The 22,690-nt window shown below is 44.6% G+C and overlaps 1 protein-coding gene and 1 pseudogene across 3 annotated transcripts in view; one reads left to right on the top strand and one right to left on the bottom strand.

Annotated features, from left to right (window-relative positions):
- The window catches only part of PEX14 (peroxisomal biogenesis factor 14), a 141,144-nt gene that overhangs the window by 109,934 nt on the left and 8,520 nt on the right, over positions 1-22,690 (bottom strand). For 2 of the 3 annotated variants that reach the window (XM_059912738.1, XM_059912754.1), the window contains exon 2: positions 14,041-14,088. The exons of the other annotated variant lie outside the window; for it this stretch is intronic. In XM_059912738.1, the coding sequence (XP_059768721.1) occupies positions 14,041-14,088 (48 nt within the window). The remainder of the gene's footprint in view (positions 1-14,040; positions 14,089-22,690) is intronic. 3 annotated transcript variants of the gene reach the window in all.
- On the top strand, positions 20,417-20,807 carry LOC132359228 (large ribosomal subunit protein eL32-like; annotated as a pseudogene).

Here is a 22,690-nt window from a genome sequence, read left to right as displayed (position 1 = left end):
CTAGAAGGAAGTATCAGCTACTCATCAAGAAGCTGAATTGCTAATGGATAAATTTCTTGCCACTACATGGAACACACACACAGTATGTAATCATGCACGTGTGTACAAACAGCACATCAGAGCACACGTCAGTACAGTCTTTCTGGCGGGTGACGTGAGCACGCGCGTACGTGCGCACACACAGATGCACAATACGTGGACTCGGCCACACTGTACAAATCAACCTGGAGTGGGAGAAAAGATGCCAGACGTAGTTCACTGCTGTTTCAGAATCTGACTCTGCCATTTCAAATGTCACATAGATATATACACACACACACATACACGACAAACTTATAATATGTATACGCTATATGGGTTTTCAACATACTTTCTCCTTTTCTTTTCTTTTTTTTCCTGTTTCCTTTCTTTTTTCTTCTTCTTTTCTTTTTTGGCTACTCATTACCATTCTTTAACTGTTACAATTTATATCAGCATATAATGTTAAATAATTACAGGGAGCCGAGCTCACTCTAGTGAGGATATAAACGCGCTGTGGGAATCTACAGATTTAAACAAATAACACTCACAGCAGGGGGTGAGCAGATGAATTAGCATTAATATCTTGCCTGGGAGATCCCAGTGCACTGGTACTGCTTAAATACAGATCTTTTCTGTAACAGTCAATATGACAGCTCCCGGCAATACGGCCCCTTTCCCTTTCCCAGTCAATATAGCAGCCAGTGAAAACAGAAACGTCCCTATAGCAATCAATATAGCAGCCAGCTAAAATAAACCCTTCCCTTTTAAGGGCTATATAATAGTCAGCTAAATGGAAGAATTGGCACCCCTGCTGGAGGGCTCAGCAGAGAAGCCAAGGAATGAAGAGGCCACAAGCACTCAATGATCCTCCTGCTCCTCCAAAAGGCCCTGCCCGGGAAGGGAGAAGGCATCCACAGGTAGGCAATCCAGAGGGAGCCTGCGAAGAGACACTTGGCAGGCTGCTCCTGGTCCCAAGGAGTAAACGCGCAGGGCACCCCTCACTGAGGTTTAATTAATATGGCCAGAAACTCTAGAATCCTTGTTCAAACTGTCAGCTGGAACAAGGGAACATCTCTCTCCAGTGGGGAGTGAGAGTATCTTGATTTGAACCCCCGCTTTGCCCCCGCCCTGCTCCCACCCTAGCCCCAGAAGGGAAGAGTATTAAGTTAACAGCCTGTGGTTTTCTATTTTCCAGCAGCAGGAATAGTGGTTGTGTCAGAAACAGACATTGAGCCAAGTGGGTGAAAACACAGCATTCTATGTTGAAAGCTGCCCTGCAGATTAACAGAACTCATGTTTAAAACTCACAGCCATCAAATTTATTAAATACTGTAATGATATCATGTTTTCCCCCATTCACAGCATAGAAAATACTCTCCTTCCTTAGAGACATATAGGAAAGAAGTTTTACTGCAACAGAATTCAGAGGATGGCTCACTCTGAAGGCCCAAATAGACCAAAGGCCTTTTAAAAAAAAGAAAAAGAAAAACAACAAGGAACATTTAAGAGAGGCTCCTGTGCATCTGAAGTAATTGTTCTTTTTCATTATAACTAGCTACTTCTAAAATTAGTTCAGTAGGATTTATGAATTTGATAAATGTGGAATATGACCACTGACACCAGTGCAGGTTTCCCACAAATACTCCTGAAGTTAATGCTGGGATTTGGTTATGCTCCAAAGCAGATGAACATCAGGGACCCACCCCACCTTCATTAAAATTCCACAATCTGTCTGCCGTCCTTTGAGTAAATCCACAGAGGGTCCCTGTTTCCCTGGCCAGGTGTTTAACACCCAATGATGTTCAAGTCATCAATCAGGTGACTCAGTCAAGTGCCACAGTGTCAGAAACTGCAGGAAGAAAGATCCGACAAGTCCTAGTTTGAGAGCTCAAGTCCTTAAAAATTTAGATCCTGACACCCCACCTAAGCCGTAAGAATGCTCTCTTTTACTTCAGGAATTCCAGGTAAATGCCATCTTAGGAGAGAAAAAGGTTAATAAGATCAAGGCCCGCTCCTGGCAATCAACATTCTGTGTAGAAACCCTACAGGCCGTCCTAGGAAAGCCTAGCAATCTTAGTCACACTGTGATCCTGGTACCCATTCAAGGGAGGAAATGGATATGTGGAGAGACCCACGATTTTGCAAAATGCAGTATCACAAAAAGTGAGTTCCTGTTACGCTTTGACATGGCATTAGCCTCTAGAGCTGAAACCAGTGAGTACTTTATAAAATTCAATGTACGTGGATGTTTCCATTTCTAAACCACACACAAAAACTGGGGGGCGTAGACTCTCAATCTGATGGCAGTAAACCTGGAGAGAACTCATCATGATGTTAGCAGAGACTACTTCAACTACAGATGCCATCACGATCATCATCAAAGCGGTGGGCGGAGGGTGGGGGGTGTGCAGGGGAGAAAGAGAGACAAATGAAAGGGAAAATAATTATGAACGGGAAGGAGAAAAGAGAGACATGAAAGAAAAGATCACAGATAACAGAAGAGGTAACAAAATAAAAACAGAAAGACGAAAACCTTACTTTGGCATTTACAGTTTAAAGGTTTCAGGGCATTTTATGAAATGACAGTTGCAATAAAACAAACAGAATGGTGAGTCATCTGGTTTCCAACTTCTGAGTCAAAAGGGGCTGTTTCTAGACAAACTACAAAGCAGCACTGCTGCCTGCACACTTAACGATGCCTATCACAGCTACAGAACAGGATGTGGAGAGAGAGGACGGGGAGGTGGGAGTGAGCACTGTCTTTGCTGGTCCCAGTGTCACTGTGAATAAAGACTGTCAAGATTTAAACCATAATAATGGAAAGGCTATAAAGGTCTCAGCCATAATGTTTCCTCTGATGTTCCCTTTCATAAAATGCCCGCTTTATGTTGCCTACGTGGCAATGGTACACTGAACATCTGCGTACCAGTGGGAATGCTGCACCCTAAGTTCCCAGCGGGCAGCAACTGGGCACTCCAGCCCCTTGGCTCACCATCGCCATCTACATAAGTGAGCGCGCGCGGGCACGCACACACGCACGCACACACACACACACACACACACGCCACAAGCATGTGCTGAGTGCCTACCTCCTGCTGGGAGCTGAGGGATAAGGATGTGTGCCCACTGCATACAGAGGTCAGCAAGGGGCCTAGGTGCGAAATACCCAGGAAACAAACAAACGAAAAATGTATTCTGCTTGGAAATGTGGCCATACGGCACAGGGACTCCTTTGCCACTTCAGCACCTAGCAGCCCTACACGAGAGCTTGGCAGCCTAACAGTGAGACGCAACTTTTCCCCATCCTGTGCCAGAGCAAAGTGGATAAGCTGGAATACAAATCAGATAAACGCTCAAAAAGGGGGCTGAACTGGGCACCCACAAAGACTTGCCTTTACTTGGACTCGGCAGACAAAACTATACAGAAAACCGCTGGTTTCAAGAGAATCTTTCATCTGTAGCCTGCCACCTAACCATTCTAGGCACCAGGGAGCCGCAAAGAAAACAGAAACAAAACCTCTCTGCGTTAATACTGTGTAGACATGACAAAGAGGCAGGAACTAAGAAAGGACAACGTGGACGTGAAAACCACACATAGGGATAAAATGAAGTTGAAATCTGTACATCAGGGAGACCGTGTGATGCAATTAGGGAAGCCAAGGTACAAAGTTAGGAAAGGACCGATCTGGTCAAGCCCAACTCAGGGGCAGATGCAGAACGATAACTCGCGTTTGCTGGGTAGGCAGCCAGTGCCAACCACAAACCATCACTGGGCTGTTTTCCCTGTTGATCTATAATTGGCGAGTCTGTGATAGAGCTACCAATTATCGTTAGACCCCCTGTATTTAGTTCACAGACAAAGGGAAGCAGGAGAGACCAGTTAGTGATGAGTAAGTAATGGCCACTAAAATACACCGTATTTTACTGAGCTGCTTCGGCAGGAAAAGCCATTCAGAAAATAAAAAGTGAAAGAATAAAATAAGCTAGAGAAACTCAATTTTCTTCTTCCTTCCTCCCAAAGCCACAGTTAGGATAAAATGAGGTTTGTGCAGGTTAATCCTTATGAGGTAAGAAAAAAATGATTAAATACATTAAAAAAATCAATTGTACATTAAACCAAATCCAGGAACTGCCAAAACAAACGCTGCAGCGTTCCTCCAGCCGGTATTAGCTCTGCCGGTCTGGTCAGCAGGGGATACCCCACCGGCCAGAGCCCGCTGAGGTAATGGAAGCTGAGCAGAGAGGAAGGGAGAAAAATGGAGCTGGGAGGGGCTGGGGAGGCGTGCGGAACCACAGACCTGGATTTCACTGGAATAAAGTTATTCCTAGACAGTACAAAGGAAGAAATAAAGAGTCTTATAAATGGGGCTCTGGAGACCAGGCTGAATTCTTCAAAAATCCAATAGAAATAACAATAATGATAATCATCATCGTTTGATAAACAGAAGTTATAAACCACTTTGCTGTCAAATGATCTGCCACTATTTCTAGTTATTTCTTCTGTTCATTAGCAGATTCTATTAACCGCCATTTTTCAGAGAGACAACAGAGAGCAAGCTGGAGAGGTGAGGTTAGGAGGCGGGCCTCTGTCTCTGAGGAAAGCCACTCTCGGAGCCGGGATGGAAGCTCCCACCCTTCCCCAGCATGCCGGGGTCCTCAGGGTCCTCGGATGAAAGCCTGTAAGAAGGCAGAGCCCGGGAGCACTGGTCACCAGCTCCTCCCACGGTGGAGTCAGGACTGAGAAGTCTCAGCTAGTCCTAGATGAACCCCACAGGGCTGAAACGTGGCGGCCAATTTACTTCTCCGTGTGTACCGCAAAACTCCGGTTCTGCCTGCAACCAGCCCTTCTCCCTTCTGTCCCCTGCTTCAGACAGACAACTGGAAGAAGGCCTGAGAGTCAGGGCCACGGTGAAATATGTGCTTCTGGGATGGGGGTAGTCAGTCGTTCACTTCAACAAGGCACAAGCTGGCCATATGCATCTTGGGCCCCAAAGGCTAAAAGGATTGACAAATCCAGAGTTTCCTCCTTAATGTGCTTATGAAATGAGTCATTTAGAATTGAAGAGAAACCTCCGTAAGCCCGGCTTGGGAGTCGGGGTGGAGAAAGTTAAGGCACATGCTGACAGGAAGGACAGATGATCAACCACATGACAGTGGTGTTCCCAACAGAATAAAGACCCGTGTCCACAGGGGAAAGTTTCAAAGCATCCAAACAGTATTAGCGTGGGTTATCATTGGCAACAAGTAAGATGTGACAAGAAGATTTTACTCTCCTGAAGACATTCTCCTATCTTCAAAGCAAGTGACTTTTGCCGCCTTAATTCTGACAGTGAAGGATTTGTGGATGTCGATGGGGACACAGATAAAGGATTTATCTGAGGGGGCAGAGAAAGCAGAGACAGAAGATCCTGAACACTGTGGTTTCTTATGTGGAGTCAAAAGCCGAGCGCTCAGTTGTGGACCCTTCCCTCTGCCAGCAGGAGAGGGAACGATAAGCGGCTGCTGCCCCCTAGAAGCTACTAGGGACATAGCACCTTGCTCCACAGACAGAGATGAAAGATCCTATTATCTCGCCTCCATCCCGTAGCCTGTCATTAGTGAGGTACATGGGTGCAGAAGCTTCCTCCATGCACGAGGAGGCCCACATCACCTCTGATAAATTAATAGGTGCCTTTTCAACAGCTAAGACGCATACAAAAGACTCCAACCAGCCAGAGCGCGTGAAGGCAGAGGCTTCAGGGGAAGCACAGACTCACCAGGCAGCACCTGAACGAGCCAAAGCCCTCTCCCAGACTTCTGCGCTCTGCGAGGCGGGCACGCCGCCCCTGCCTGCTCTCCCACCCTGCTCAAGTCTGACGGAGAGAAGAGCTCAGCAGTGCGGGCGCCAGGGTTTACATCCCAGCCCTGCAGCTGACTAGCTGCGGGAACCCGACTGCCGTGGGCTTGTTTCCTCACTGTAAACTGAGGAAGAGTGATCCTCGCCGGTTTGCTGGGATGAAACAAGATAACAAAAATAAAGGAAACCAGCACGGAGGCCAGCACATCATACGGCAGAAGTCCTCCTGGCCTATGTGATCAGAGCTAGCAGTTGGTCAGTTAACTGAAAAATCAGTTAAAGCAGGGAATCATTAAAAACGGGGTCTATCTACATACCTTAAACGTTTCACATTAACTTAAAACCTATAAACAAACCTGCAGTCATTTGCTAATCTTTTGATGTAGAGCCAAGACCTTTTCTTTGAGTGTGGGACCCACAGACTGGAGTTCCCAGACGTCTTTCTTGCATAAACTCCACCCATAACACACCCTTCACAATTTCTAAAGCAAAGCGAGCCCTTAAAAGACATTAGCAAAGCAAACTGAAGTACAGAATACTTCTAGATTGTTAGGATCTTCCCCACTCACACCTAAAAAGACAGCAATCTTTTTAGCAGTTTGCATTTACCAAAACATTCAGCTTAGTTTTCACAGAACCCTCTTTTTACATTTGTGTTTACATTTATAGATCACTCTGTTCACATTATATTTCACCTGTTTATAGCATATTTAACAAAACTGCCTAATTTGCTAACAAATCAATTGGCCCACGGGTTCAAGACAAGCTGACGCCCTCCTGGTCTGCAGAAGGGGTGTGGGTGTGGATGTGACCAGCCAGGAGCTGCCCAGTCAAGAGCACCCGGCACCATGACAGTGAATCAGTTTCTAATGAAAGCTCTTGACACTTTCTTAAAAATATGTATTTATTGGTGCTGCCACTTCATCTCACAAGAGATCTGATGTGAGTCAAAGAAAAGAATACGGCAAACAGAAGGTATGAGGAAAGGGAAAAAGAAAGATGTTTAATGAATGCTGTTTACTCTTCCGCTTCTCCGTCAAAACCCATTTTCAGCAAACTGTGGAAAAACTAAACCATGTATATACGTATGATCAACTTGTGTGCCTGATTCTATCAGCAGCTCCTCCCCTCCAAGCTGGAAAAGGCAGCCCTGCCCCTGAAGATGCTCTTGCCATGGCCTGACTGGACCACAGCGGACACACAGAGAAAGGCCTCTTGGTGCTACCCCAGGGCACCACCCCGCAGACTCTGTGAGCACAAGCAGGAGACCGGGGCCACCAGGGCCACCAAAGGCAAGAGGCCACAGAGGTGGCAGCACGTCTTCTCCCCGACAGGGGCAATCTAGCCCCATCCGGGGGGCCAGGAGTCGGCTCCTGTCGGCCTCGGGGTCAGGGAGCACCCCACGCAGATTTACTTCAAGCATCACTCAGCGTCGGCCCCGTCTCTAGACTGTGCAGACAAACTCATAATGGCACAGAGAAGATTTGTGGAGCAACAGGCATAAATCTTGGTTATAACTACAAACCATAAAAGAAAGGAGAGCTGGGAGGGAAGGAGGGAGGGCCGCAATCGCGTCCTTCTCCAAAGCACCACTTTATCTTCCCGCAGCTTCTCAGCGCAGAGTGGGGTTAACTACAAGAGCGGATTTTTCAAACCCAAATTGGTCTGCATGGTTTGACAATGGGCTAAAATATTTTAAATTGAAATTATCCTCAAAAGCAGAGGGCACGCAGCTGCCCTAAGTACAACATTCAGTGCTTCACAAACTGGGGGCTCGTAGGGGATTTGCTGAGTTTGCCACATGGAATACCCACCTTTAGGTCACACTTTAAAAGCAGCTTTTGAGTAAAAATTCTTTCAAGTAAGTTAATGACTGATTTAAAACAACAGAAAAACATTTTCAGAAGGTCACTCTGCCCAAAAAAGAGCTCTATACATCCCATGCCCAGCCAATGCCCGGGTAGAACTCTGAGACTGTGTCTCCAGGACGAAAGGGAGAAAATGAAACCTCTTCTCAAAGAATGAGTCTGGTGACAAGATGAAAAACCCAACTCCCCTGATCACTGTGGCTCTGAGAAAAGGCACTTGAGCGCTCAGCTTCCTGGTTCCCACTCCAGACTGAGGACACTGCTCAGTTATCCAACAGTCAGGGCCTCTGATTACAGAAACGACAGCAAATATAAAGTGTTACCACGAAAGCCAGAAACCCAAAACATAAACAAAGCTGAATAACGATCTCAAATGCCATTTCTCTAATTATTACTCCTAAGAGTTTCGATTCATCTAATAATCATAAGGATACCTTAAAACTGAAAACACAACCTCTTCATTTACCTGAAGGAGGAAAGAACTGAAAGGGCACTGCCTCGTCTACTCAATAAACCTTCTCAGTCTGTAATAGGAAGGACGGAGTAGGAAGAGGCAGTAATTTCAAAAGCAGTAAGTAGCCTAGAGATTACAGAGAAGCCACCCAGAGATGGAATGAGGCTTTTCTCAAGTCCATCCATTTCAGCATTTAGTTCTCTCCAGTTTCCTCCCTGCATCTGCAGGACAGGCGGGAATCTCAGGCACCCTCCCGACAAGGGGTGCCAGTGTTAAAAGAGCAGCGTTTTCCACAGGTGATGAGAGGGGAGTGGGGAAGGAGGAAAGCCAACGTTTCCTCCTACCCAGGTGCCCAGGCTTCCAGCCCAGCACCCGGAGCCTGGACGCACGGCAGCATCCCAACGGAGGAGCACCACCAGCCCCACCCTCTGGGTGCTGACACTCGATGTAGGTTCCAAGTTTCTCACAGCAGCCGTGAGGGGTGCCTCCTGCTTTGGTACCATAAGTACCAAATCTGCAGATGATTCACTTTTTTTTTTTTTTTAATTTTATTTATTTATGGCTGTGTTGGGTCTTCGTTTCTGTGCGAGGGCTTTCTCTAGTTGTGGCGAGCGGGGGCCACTCTTCATCGCGGTGCGCGGGCCTCTCACTATCGCGGCCTCTCTTGTTGCGGAGCACAGGCTCCAGACGCGCAGGCTCAGTAGTTGTGGCTCACGGGCCTAGCTGCTCCGCGGCATGTGGGATCTTCCCAGACCAGGGCTCGAACCCGTGTCCCCTGCATTGGCAGGCAGATTCTCAACCACTGCGCCACCAGGGAAGCCCCATGATTCACTTTTTACAAATAAATAGAGCATACTTAGGATTATCCCTATAATATCACCCCCGGTCACTGCCTCTAGGCAGACCCTGAGTGGGAAACAAGAGGTAGAGATTACAGTTCACTTCAGCAAACCTAACTCTGCTACACCCACAGAAATCAACCACTACAGACCCTTTAAATAATAAAGCTTAATACTTTAGATTTGCCATATTTATTTATTTTTCCTGGAAAAATGACAATTTCCTGAAATCTCTTAAGTGGCTAGTTTTATTACCCCCGTGCTTGTAAAACACTTTCATGAATACACTATTAAAATCAATTTTATTTCCCCACCAAGTGCTTTGAACTTTGTAAAATAAATATATGTGTGTTACATGTTCTGGATACACACATACACACATATGTACGTGAGTACACACAAAGAAATGCATTGAGCGTGTGAATGTCATTCTTCAGAAATGTTTTGGTGGGGAAAAAACATAAGAATCACCTATCCACAGTGAGCCCACCAACAAGTATACCCAAGTATCAATACTTGACCCACAAAAGATACAAATATAGGGGAGACCGTGCCAGAAGTACATGCGAGAGGTCTCCAGGAGACAGGCAACCAGCCACAGCTCTCCTAAAGAGAAGCTCACAGACTAGCTCCCTGAATTCATCAAGATATTAATGGTCTTTTGATTACCAGCCTCTGGTTAACTGACTTAAAAACCAAAGAGAAAATCTTCGGTGTTCCAGGTATAAGGTGGATGAGCTCCCCAGAAGGGTGGAGATCAAACACGTGATGCAGAACCACCCCCTCCCTGCCTCAAGGTTCTGTCTTAGCCTCAGGGAGAAACCTGAGGATACATGATACTTCCCTACTTCAGATATGTGAAACCTAAAAAATTAAAAATTAAAAAAAAAAAAAATGGAACTCAGGGGAGGGTGGGGGAAATGGGTGAAAATGGTCAAAAGGAACAAACTTCCAGTTATAGAATAAATAAGTCATGAGAATGTAATGTTTAAAAAAAAAAAAGAATTTAGCATACTAAAAATATTAATCCTAGGGAAGGTGATAAACTAGAATTACCATCATCATTTATAAAGGTACATTAATTGTAGTTTGGGATTATTTTGGTAGAGGGATGCAGGGAAAAGGATAGAAACAAAAAACAAACAAAAAAACAAAAAACAAAAAACAAAACCTATACCTACAGGTTAGAGGAAGAGAAGATTCATCCATTAGAAAGAAGTTGGTGTCAAAGAGGAAAACGCTGAAATTCTAGTTTAGCCCAATTCCGTAAGTGTTGTATAAAGTAGGTAAGCAATAGTATTGCTGAATATTGAGGAGCTTGTTGTATTGAAACAAGGGAGCATATTTATTGCTGCTTCAAATACCCTAAACTCATATGACTAGAAGGACTCTCAAGACATTACTTAAACCCTGTTTCTGTGTCCAAGCAAGAGAGGAACCGAGTTACTCCACACAGACAACTGTCCACCCATTCTTACAGATCTATTGACTAGGCAGGACTTGATCCTGGCGGAGCAGTGCCGGGACCGACCCAGAACCTCTGTGACGGCCCGAGCACGTGCCCACACAGGTGATGAGAAATCGCGGGTCTATGGGAAACTGACAGAAGGTTCTGAACACGTCTGGGAGAAGCTAGAGGTCAGTACTCTGGAGCTTGCCCTGGGAGGCAAAGTTCAGTGAACAAAGTATAAAGAAAAAGTAATCAGCCGTTTTAACTCTGGCAAAGAGTTTTGTCATTAACAATCAGAGAATTTCAACTGGGAGTTTACAGAATTCATCAAAATGAGTCTGTTTACCAATCACCAGCCCTGAGGACATCATGACATTATAGAGCAATTATCCCACTAATGTGGCCAGATTTGCTGGGTTGGTTCTTTTGGGAGTGGAGGAGGATTGAAGGGGCAAGAGAAGGTACGTGCAGTGTCGCTATGCGGCTGGAATCAAGACCAGGGGATGGCTATGAACACAAATGTGTCAGTTAGAGACCACAAGACCATACTTATCAACTCAAAATCACAAGCCAGTTTTTATAGCCCAGAGAGGACAGATATGAAAATCAGGCCCTCCTTCCCTAGCAAATAGAGCAAAACAATGATGCAGACACCCAAATACATCCACCGAACAATGAAACTTGCACCGTACTGACTAATCAGTAGAGCCTCTTTTGTTGTAACTCACTTTTTTAATAAAGGGAAAAATTCTTCCTCCGAAGTGCTCATCTAGTTCTGAAAACAAAGAACAAGATTATTTGCCTTCAGCATCCCATGCTTAGCCTTTTTAGTGTAGAGAACAGGCAGCTTCCATTAAGGAATTCTGTGGAAAATATGCACCCCACTCAGTTAAAAACAAAACCAAAAATAACTGAGCACGGTGCTCCCTCAACACTGGACTATCCTATTCCTCCAGACCTGGCTTCAAGTTTCACAGAAACCATCCCTAAGCACCCCCTACCCCCAGAGAACTCTTCCTTCTCTGAATAATGAGGGCTCTCTTATACTCCCAGCCAGGCAATTCTGCACCAAATTATATACAATTTTGTACTGTTTGCTAAAATTATATACAGCCTTGTGCCGTTGGCTAACTGTTTCGCGTGTAACAAATGCATTTTCTTCCCCAAATAAGATGTATAAATTACTTGGGAAGAAGGCTTAGCTTTATCCTTCAATTGTCTGTTCCTCCTGAGCACCCAGGAGACAGCTAACACACACGCCGGAGGAATCTCCCCTGGGAAGGTGTGACTTGGGCTGAGTGCCTCGGGGCTTTCTGTGGGTGGGCGCTCCCAGCCCATCACTTCTCTGGCACCCTATGACTCTCTCCAGCCCGCTGCCAGTTCACAGCGGCTCATCCTCTACCCCCGACCTGCCACACAAGCCGTCACTAGCCCTCGGAGGCTTCTCTGCCTGGCACCCTCCCACTGCCACTCCCAAGAGGCAGAAGTAGCTCACACAAGACCATACAGCTCGGCTGGTGCCCTCATTTAATCAGGCTGCTGCAAATGGTTGACCAAAAGCAATAAGGGCATGACTGAGAGACTGTGGGAGTTTAATATTAAAAAATTAATTAAAAAAAAAGACGGGAAGGAGGAAGGGTCTACCTTTTAATAGGGCCCTAATTACACAACTCATAGGATCAACCCAAATGAGATGGAAGTTTATTTCGGTGTTTTTTTTTAATTATTGTTTTTTTATATATATATAAATTGCTGCTATGTGTTTTCTTTCCTCTGAGCAATTATGCAGCAAGTACGTAAAGAGGGGAAAAAATATTAATTAAATATAAGGTTATTGTAGAGTTAGCCTTGAGAGGATGAGTCTGAACTCTGGACGATCGCAGGCTACTAGGGTTTGAAGACTGCTCAGGGCCTCCCAGAAAAGAAAGAAAGAAAAATACAACCAACCAACAAGCAGGTGCAGAGTACAGCAGGAGAAGAGCAGTGCGCAGAAACACTAGCAGAGCCAAGGGGCTGCAGGGCTCCAAGTACCCAGAAATCAGCGACGCTGCCAACTGCCCAGGGCTCATTGCTAGAAAGAATGCCCAGAAGTTTATACAATCATGCCCCAAAAGATGGTCCAGCCACTCTTCTGGTGATCAGTAGCTAAATCCGTAGATAAAAATGTAAAAAGAGACTGAGGAATAAAGGACTGAAGAGGACTGGAGTGTCCAGCTGGAACTTCAGTCCGAAGCCACATCCACAACTTCGGCCTGAGGGGCGCCGAGGCAGGCCCCACGGGAAACCAGTTCCCTACCTAAGGGGCTGGCAAAGCGAAGGCTCCTCTGGCTTTTACACCACTGAGACGGCAAGGAAGGACCCAGGCAATACCAAAAGAGAGAAATGAAGCCACCCGGGAGTGGTGGGAAGCGAGCTGCACTTGGAAAAAGCAGGTGACATGCAGGACAACAGTGCTCCCCTCAAACAGTCCTGGCCAGGCTGGTATCACCCAGGCTTTCCTCCAGCTCAGTCAAATCCAACTTGCCTTCTGCCTTGGAAAGCCTTAGCACAGACTAAAATTCAGATTTGTGCATACCAGCTAAGGGCCTCACGTCATCCCCTCCCACTACTGCCAGAAGGAGAGGGAAGAAAAACAGGTGAAACTACAGGCCCTGCTGAAACAAAAGCTTGGCGGTACATCCCTAAGCTTGCTATCACTATTCAAAGAAAGAAAAAGCTCTGAAAAGTTAAACCTAAAGCTGGCCCCTCCATAAAACTTATCTGGTTTGTACAGGTCTTTTTTTTTTTTCTTTTTTTTTGGCCACACCATACGGCTTGTGGGATCTTAGTTCCCTGACCAGGGATTGAACCCGGCCCCTCGGCAGTGAAAGCGCAGAGTCCTAACCAGTGGACCACCAGGGAATTCCCTGTACAGAACAGGTCTTAATACCCAGCCATCAGGATTTGCAGCAGGCCTTGAAATGCAAAATACAATGAAAATGGGGTGGGTGGGCGGGCGGGCAGTGCTCTCACTCAGACCACCAAAGCAAAGGCACTCTGTAAAGAAAATTATCTTCAGTACTTAACAGGCCTTTTCCCTATCAATAGTATAAGCAGATAATGTTGGAAATGAGTATCACAAACCTAATTACTGACCAGGCAAAAATGGAACTCTCTCCCTTATCTGTTCTTCAAAGGCCACCTGAAGTGCCCTCACCCTGAGGAGCAGAATGGCTATTTCAGACAATCAAGCAGCTACTTGGTCAGGCCCAGCAACCTCGCTCCAGCTCAGCCTCCAAAGGTTTCAGGCATCCCACTAATTACCACTGATTCAAACAAGTAAGATGGTGCATCACCACACCTGGGGTGGATGCTTTCCGTTCCAGAAAAGACCAGGCTTTACTAAGGGGAGATCTCGCTAATCCCTGAGTGCCAGAAGAGGAATCAGAAGTCAGAGGTCACTCGCGGGCCGTCTCCACAGAGCACCTACTCCTAAAGGGGCACTACTGATGCAAAACTATAGGAGCATAAGGTTTCTTGAAACTCAGTATGTTAATTATTAGAAAATTATACTATGTATCATGGCTTCTTACCAGCGGCTCTCGAGGCGCCACATTTTCACTTCTTGGAGTAGAGCTTGGCTGCAAAGAAAAATAAAAACAAAAGTAAGATCGCAGTGCCACCCAATGGACATCAAAAAAACCAAAGGTGTGCGATTCTCGAGCAACACACACAAACAACTACTTCTCGTATTTCTCACCAGTTTTCCATACCGCAGAGTGCTCTGTGGTGGGTTACCTGTAAGAAGCAGCCCGAACAGCCTGAATTTGCCAGTGAACACGAAGAGACTGTTTCTGGGTTTACTGTCACGGCACTTCAAGAAGGCTGCATTTAGCTTAGGAGGGCCCCGGCAGCTGAGCAGCAGGGGCTGGGGACCATCACAAAATCCGCAGCAATAGGAAAGTCCACAAAAGGCTTTAAGTGAAAGCCAAACTTCCCTTTTGCCATGTCTCCCTGCCACACTGACCAGCGAGAGCAGAGCAAAAGTGGAGAACCAGATTCAGCCACAAGGGGGCCCCAGTTGCCCACACTCAGCATTTTCTCTGGGCATCTATTTGGAGCCAAGGAAGCAGCAAACTATGGACACTGGTTCCTATTTATCACCTGTCACTAAGGATACCAATACCCAGCAGTAAAGAAAGCCGAGTTTAAATCCTTTCTGTAAATAAGCTAGTGACAAGCTGACAGATAAACAGAGCAACCCACAGCCAGGCAGCACGTGGCCCACTCGCCTGGCCCTAGTCTGTTTCCTTCTCTGGATCTCTCCCCTCACCCTCACACTTACCTTCAACCCCTGGTTGATCTGGCCAGAATTCAGAGAAAGGGAGAGACAGAGACAGAGACAGAGACAGACAGACTGGGAGGAAATCTACAAATCTCCAAGAGAAGGAAACAAGCAGCTTGAGAGAGTTATGATTAGTTTACTGTTACTGATGTTCAAACCAATTTCCAATTATCTACAGATAATATCCAGACAAATGAGCTAATCTGTGGGTCTCAGGAGCCAGCCTCCAAACTCCTCCCAGCTAGTCAGATGGCAAGTGCCAAGCCTCCTGGGAAAAAGGACAGAAGGTGGAAGAGGAAAAAGTCCAGTCCACAGAGGGTCCCCAAAGATTTCCTCATGCCCAGTTGCTACCACACAGTGGGCACAGGGCACAGCGGCAAGGACTCTGCTGGAAGGACTCTATCTCCTCATCCAAAGTCCTGTCTCAAGAGCCCCTTCTTCTGCCAGGACAAGAAGGTCAGCCAGCATGAAACTACCTAGAAAGTGTAGAAACTAACTAGAAAGTCTCAGAGAACCTGAGCAAGCTTTCCCTTCCTCCCTCCCCCACTGTCCCTCCCTCCTAAGGTTCCAGGCATCAATAAGCTCATGCGTTCAGATCTCTAGCCCAGACCCCTCTGAGTTCTACACCCAACTGCCTTCCTGCCTCCTCTTGGACTTAACAAATCCCATAACAGATTCATAATCCTCTCCCTCCGCCACATGTGTCCGCTTCCACTGTTCCCTGTCTGGGTGAATGTCACAACCTTCCACCAAAATATGCAAACTAGAATCCAAAAGGCCATCCCTGACAGCTCTTCCCCTCACTTGCCAGAGCAAGTCCTGCCAATACGCCTTCCTAAATATCCGTGGAATCAATCATCCACTTCTCTCCATTTCTTCTGCCATCACTTAGGTCCAAGCTTCCAAAACCTCCTGCCTGGACCACTGCAATAGCCTTCTAATCAGCTCACGCACATCCATGCTGGCTCTCTTCTAAGTCATTTTCCACACAGCAAACAGACTATCACTTCAAAACAATAATCTGATCTCATCCACTGACCCACCCCAGTAAACAACAACAACGCTAATATAGAAAAGCCTTCTCAGCTTGGCCACGCGTCTTCTCTGACTACATATCAGGTCTGCGTGGCACCACGTACCCCAGCTCTGCGCAGAACAGACATACTGGCCTTTGCTTCCTCTGTCAATGGGACTTTGCACCAGGTATTCCCTTCCATCCCTCTGACAATCTGATTCATCCTTCAGATTTCAGTTAAGTCACTTCTTTGGGGAAGCATTCCTTCTCTGACAGCCATGACACGGTCAAATCTCCCTAATATACACTCACACCGTATACCTCTCCTTCAAGGGCTGGGCAGAACTGCAACTTTAAGTGTGTGATAGCCGATCGATGTCTGCGTCCCTCGCCAGATTATAAACTCCACATGGGCAGAAACTGTCTGTGTTTGCTCATCACTGTATCCCTGGGGCCTAGGACAGTATCAGGCATAGATTAGGCCTTCCATAGATATTTGCTGAATGAATGAATGGGCAATAAAGAGCAGAACAGATTTGGTCTGAATGGGTTATATAAAGTTCACTACCTTCCTGAGGGCTTCCTTCACTCCATTTGGTAAATACTAAGTGCTAACATTTATTTAGCTCCTTCTTCATTTCATTCTCATAATAAATGTATGAAATTATTGCTGATGAGGAAACTGAGGCAAGGGAGGTTAAATAACTTGCCCATGATGACTCAGGTAGTAACTGGTACTAAGATGATTTGAGGCCTCCAACTTAATCAAAATAATCGAGTTTTGTTTAGACTACATTTTAGTAAGCAACAACCTTAATGCTACCCCATAAATAATAATGTAGGTTATTTGACTAGATGAACCAAACTAACACAAACAGCTTTAATATTTAGAAAGCCTGATTCTGATTTAAACCAAAACTTTCTTCCTGAGATACAACTAATCACTGAGTCATTATCTCCAAGGAACTTCCCTTAAAATTAGTTCATCCCCTGAATAGCTAATGTCTGCCAGAGGAAAAACATTAAGCAATATACAGTACCAAGTAAGTCTCTTTCATCGTATACCCTTCTGTACCTTTCTAAACTGTGAGCCATGTAAATATATTCTGCTTTAAAAAATTAAATACTAAAAAAATTTTAAAGGAAGCTTCCCTTTCATCCCAACAGCCTCCTCTTCCTTGGGGACACAGCACTGATGTTGGCTCCTTATATATTCTTCCAGGGATATTCAAGGCGTATAAGGAGCACACATGTGTGTGCATATCCCCACCAAGGAATTTAAACAGCAACACTCTCCAAATTCTTCAAACCTTGGCTTCACAGAGCCTTCTGGGGTCTCAGCACACCAAAGCCCAACCTCCAAACTCAATCTTGGAGGCTGCTTAGAAAGGAACAAGCATTTCCGCACCCGTATTCCAACTCACGGTACTCTCTGAGGTCAGTCAGACCTTACCAGTGAACTCACAGAGGACTTCTCGCCAATCTGGGAATTGCCCAATATGATTACATTCTAGATGATTCGCCAGCTCATGTTGAAATATCTGTAATCTAAAATGGACCATCCCCGTCTCTTGTCTGTGTCCTTTAGAAAACTATGTCTTGATGACCAAGACAGCCTTCATTCCTCTTTACTGCTCTGCACATTGATTTCCTTGATAATAGCATCTGAAATTCTTCATTATATAACTAGTTTATTATCTGTCTATCCTTTAAGTTCTTTGAAGGCAGGCACTTTACCACCTTAGTGAAGGCGTATCTTTAGCACTTAGAATGTCACTTGTACTCAATAAATATGGGCTTAATTAATTTTTTAATTTAAAAAATTAAACCAAAGGAACCACTTTATATACATAAGCCAAAATGAAGCAAGCAAAGGACCATAGCAGTGTCTTTCCCTGGAACATTTCACTTACAACAAACCACAAACCTGGCCACTCTAAAAGCAATGTCACGACCCAACGGTTCTCAACCCTGGGGCACAATCACCCCCGCAGGGGCATTTAAAAATGTGTGGAGGTGTTTCTGGCTGTCACAGTGACCAGGGAGTCCCATCGGCATTTAGAGGGCAGAGGCTTGGGAGGCTAAATGTCCTGCAATGGACACAATGAAGAACTATTCCATCCAAACACCAACAGGACCCCTGGGAGAATCCTGACCATTCCGCTTCCTCATAATGAGGAGGAAGACAGACTCCCATCTTTTACATGACGCTGCTTCAAAAGAGGGCAAAGGCCTGAGCGGGCAACTGCTTGTCAGAAGCTGAACTAAGCTCACACAGGTCCATGAGTCTCATCAGGCCAGCTTTTGTGAAAGTCCAATACTTCTCAAACACCTGCCCCTACATCGACCCCCCTTTAAGTGGTCAAGTCTATTTTCCAGCCTGAAACAAATCCCTACAAATTAAATTCCAACTTAATCCTGAAAAATCTTGACAGGGTGGTTTATGGTTTTAAAAATAATAATAGTAATAGTAAGGTTTAGAAATCACCAGCTGAGGAAGAAGAAGTAGGCTCTAAGGCAATCTGCAGTCAGGATCCTCAGGGGCCAGAATGCAGAGAGCAGGCAGGAAGAAGAGAAAAAGCATCAGAATGCTTTAAAAAACAAACAGGCAAACAAAAAAAGGGCACAGTGGCAGGGAGAGAAATGCGTCAGTTTGGTAGAGACAAAAGGCGCTCTCACTCCTGCTGTCCAGGCATTGACCTTCCCCAGCCAGGAGGTGTGCCCACGTGCTGACCCTGATGCAAAGCAAAGATCAGCTGCACACACAGCTCAGATCTGAGCAACCAGAAGAACACTCAGTTCTAGGAGCGCTCATCCTACACCTGCCAGAGACTGTGTAGCTCTGGGTATGCCCTAGGCAAGATATGGCCTATAGTTCTTTGCTCGGAAGAATAAGATTCAATTCAACAAATGTTGTTGGAGAGGCACTGGTATAGTGGCAAGTGCATGACCTTTGGCATTAATCACTGAGGGGCTGTGGGTATACTAGTCAACCTCTCTGAACCTCAGTTCCTCATCCACGGGAATAATGGGAATAATACCAACACCCCACATTCAGGATGAGCTGAGGATCATGGAAGTTATATCATTCGTCTGCTCAGAATGAACCAAGAGAGTCTGCCCTATGATGAAGTAATAGGGACCAGGTTTACCCTCCCACTGTAAACAACTAGAAAACTAAACAAAATAAATGACACCACTGTTTGTAGACACTGGACAGCAGGCAATACAGGACTTTGATTCCTGACAGAACAGAAACAAATGATATGAGCCCTAAGACCACGCTGGCTTCTGCCAGGTTTCTGCACATTTCAGACCAAGGAGCCAGGGCGGGGGCAGTGGTGGGAGGGGGGAATCCCAGCAGATCACAGCAACAGACTGAGGAAACAGACTGGAGTTCAGGGAGGCTAAGTCAGCTGAAAGGTGCAGGACAGGGTTCCAGAGAGGAGGGAGCTTTGCAGAAAGGAAGCTCCAGAAATCTGCACAGAGGTTTCCTTAAGTCTCTACTGAATATTAAAATTTGTACATGCATAGAATGACACTCCACGAGACTGAAAAAAGATTGATGAAGAAGCTGCAAGCTGAACAGTTCCCAGAACCCTCACAGGTCTCACAAGCCCCAAGCACCAGAGTGGAGCATCCTCCCTGCTCCATCAGGGCCTTTGGTAGAGACCTGGAAGGGCCACATCTTGGTGGCGGGGGGGCGGGGTCAGATCACCCCTAGGATAAAAGCGACCCTAGATCAGGACTTGAAAGAATCAGAATGAACCAAAAGTAACTTAATCACCCACCAGAACAAAACTCAACACTCTTTAAAGTAAGATCACAATCCAGACCCTCAACGATGTAAAATTCACAGCACCCAGTACCTAATCAAAAATCTCAACATGTGTCAAGAAGCAGGAAACTGTGACCTATAATAATAAGAAAAATTAGAATAATTAGCAAACAAGAGCATTAAGACAGGTGTCATAACTTTATTCAAGAATTTAACTCATTTAAAAAATACAAATATCAAATCATGTTGTACACCTGAAATTAACATAACGTGGTATGTCAAGTAAACCTCAATAAATAAAAAAGAAAAGAATTTAAAGGAAAACATGATCATAGTAAGGAGAGACATGTGAGGTATACAAAGAAAGTAGAACTTCCAGAGATGAAAAAACATATCTGAAATAAAAATTTCACTGAATGGTAATGACAATAGGTTAGATACTGCAGAAAAATAAGTAAGTGCACTTGAAAACACAGGAACAGAAACTGAGCAAAATGAAGGACAGAGAGGGGGAAAAAAGACCAAAAAAAGAAAAATATTTGAAGAAATAATGGCTGAAAAATTTCCAAGTTTGATGAAAACTACAAACTCACAGATCCAAGAAGCTCAACACACTCCAAGCAGAACAAACACAAAAGCGACTAAGGTACACCATAATCAAATGCTAAAAATTCATGAAAAGGGAAAAATCCTATAAGTAGCCAGAAAAAAATTAATCAAAATTAAGAATGACTTCAGACTTCTGATCAGCAACTGTGCAAGCCAAAAAAAATACAATGGAACAGTATCTTTAGCTCTTCCTTGGCACTGCCTACAGAGGTGGCAGCCACCATGGCTGTCCTCAAAGCGCTCGTGAAGCTCAAGATCGTCAAAAAGACCAAGAAGTTCAACCCACACCAGTCAGACCAATATGTCAAAATTAAGCGGAACTGGCAGAAATCCAGAGGCACTGACAACAGGGTGCGCAGGAAATTCAAGGGCCAGATCTTGATGCCCAACATTGGTTATGGGAGCAACAAGAAAACAAAGCTCATGCTGCCCAGTGGCTTCTGGAAGTTCCTGGCCCACAACTTCAAGGAGCTTGAAGGGCTGCTGATGTGAAACAAATCTTACTGTGCTGAGATTACTCCAAGAACTCAAAGCCACTGTGGAAAGAGCAGCCCCGCTGGCCATCAGAGTCGCCAATCCCAACTCCAGGCTGCACAACAAAGAAAATGAATAGACAGGTCATGTGCACATTGTGTTCGTGTTTAAAAAAAAAAAAAAAAAAAAAACACATAAAAACTCAGCCATCTGAGATGTCAAAAAAAAAATAGTATCTTTAAAATGCCCACAGAGGGTGGGGTGGGGGTGGGGCAGCTACAACATGACTGTCAACCTAGAATTCTATATCCAATGAAAATATCTTTCAAAAATGAATACAAATTAAAGATTTTTTCAAAAGGAAAAAAAAAAGCTAGAATTTGTCAACAGTATACTTGTACCACAAGAAAAGTTAAAACACTCCAATTAAAAGGCAGAGATTGTCAGACTGGGTGGGGAGAAAATGCAAGATGAAGCTATATATTGCCTACAAGAAACCCATTTTAAACAAAAAGACACACATAGCTAAAAAGCCAAAGGATGGAAAATGATATACCATGCAAACACTAATCATAAGAAAGCTGTAGTGGAAATATTAATCTCAGGCAACTTCAAACTAAAAGATATTACCAATGATAAACAAGGACATTTCCAAAATAAAGGAGTCAATCAAGAAGACATAATAATTCTGTGTAAGTATGCACACATAATAGTTTCAAAACACATAAAGTAAATCAGACCGAATTTAAAAGATAAAAAGACAAATCCATAGTTATAGTTGGGGACTTTAATAATCTTCTCACCTTAATCAAAAAGTCAGTAAGGATAAAGAAGACCTAAATAATATTATCAACCAACATGGCCTAATAACATTCACAGAACACTTCACCCAACAGCAGCAAGATATACATTACAGTTGACCCTTGAACAAGGGAGTGAGGCAGAGCGACCCACACACAGTCAGACATCCACATATAAAAAAAAATTTTTAAATAAATAAAAAAAAAAGAAATCCACATATAACTTTACAGTTGACCCTCCATATCCAAGGTTCCCCATCCATAGACTCAACCGACTGCAAACAGTGTAGTAATGAAGAATGTATTTATTAAAGAAGCTTTTAAGTGGGCCTGCACAGTTCAAACCTATATTGTTCAACGGTAAAATGTATTTTCAAGTTCATAAGGAAAATTCATCAAGACAGACCATAAAATAAATTTACAAGACTTGAAATCATATAGAAAATGTTCTCTGATCACAACAGGATTAAACTAGAAATCACAGAAAAAAATACAGAAAAATTTCAAATGTTTGGAAGTTAAACAGACTTCTAAATAATCTATGGGTCAAAGAAGAAATTACAGGGGAAGTAAGAAAATATTCTGAACTGAATGGCAATGAAAACACAACACATCTAAATTTGTGGAATGCAACTAAAGCCGTGCTTAGAAGGAAGTTTACAGTTTTAGCTAGTCACTTTAGAAAAGAAGCTAGAAAAATAAGAACAAATGAAACCCAAAGTAAATAGGAAGAAATAAAATTTAAAACTTACAAACAACAGAGGAAAATCAATGAAATAAAAACTGGTGTTCTGAAGAATACTAAAATTGATAAATCCGTATGCAGACTGATCAATTAAAAAAGACATTAATTTCCAATATTAGGAATGAAAAAGGGATTCTCTGTGTATTTCATATACATTTAAAAGATAAGGGAGGGAATTCCCTGGTGGCGCAGTGGTTAAGAATCCACCTGCCAATGCAGGGGACACAGGTTCGAGCCCTGGACCAGGAACATCCCACATGCCACGGAGCAACTAGGCCCGTGCACCATAACTACTGAGCCTGCACTCTAGAGCCCGTGAGCCACAACTACTGAGCCATGTGCCTCAACTACTGAAGCTCGCACACTACAGCCTGCAACAAAGAGAAGCCACCACAATGAGAAGCCCGTGCACCGCAACAAACATGAGCCCCTGCTCGCTGCAACTAGAGAGAAAGCCCACGTGCAGCAACGAAGACC

Source organism: Balaenoptera ricei, chromosome 1 (genome assembly GCF_028023285.1).
Source record: "Balaenoptera ricei isolate mBalRic1 chromosome 1, mBalRic1.hap2, whole genome shotgun sequence".
Taxonomy (NCBI): Eukaryota; Metazoa; Chordata; class Mammalia; order Artiodactyla; family Balaenopteridae; genus Balaenoptera; species Balaenoptera ricei.
Note: the sequence above shows the minus strand (reverse complement) of the source record. Positions and strands in the feature narration are given on the sequence as shown.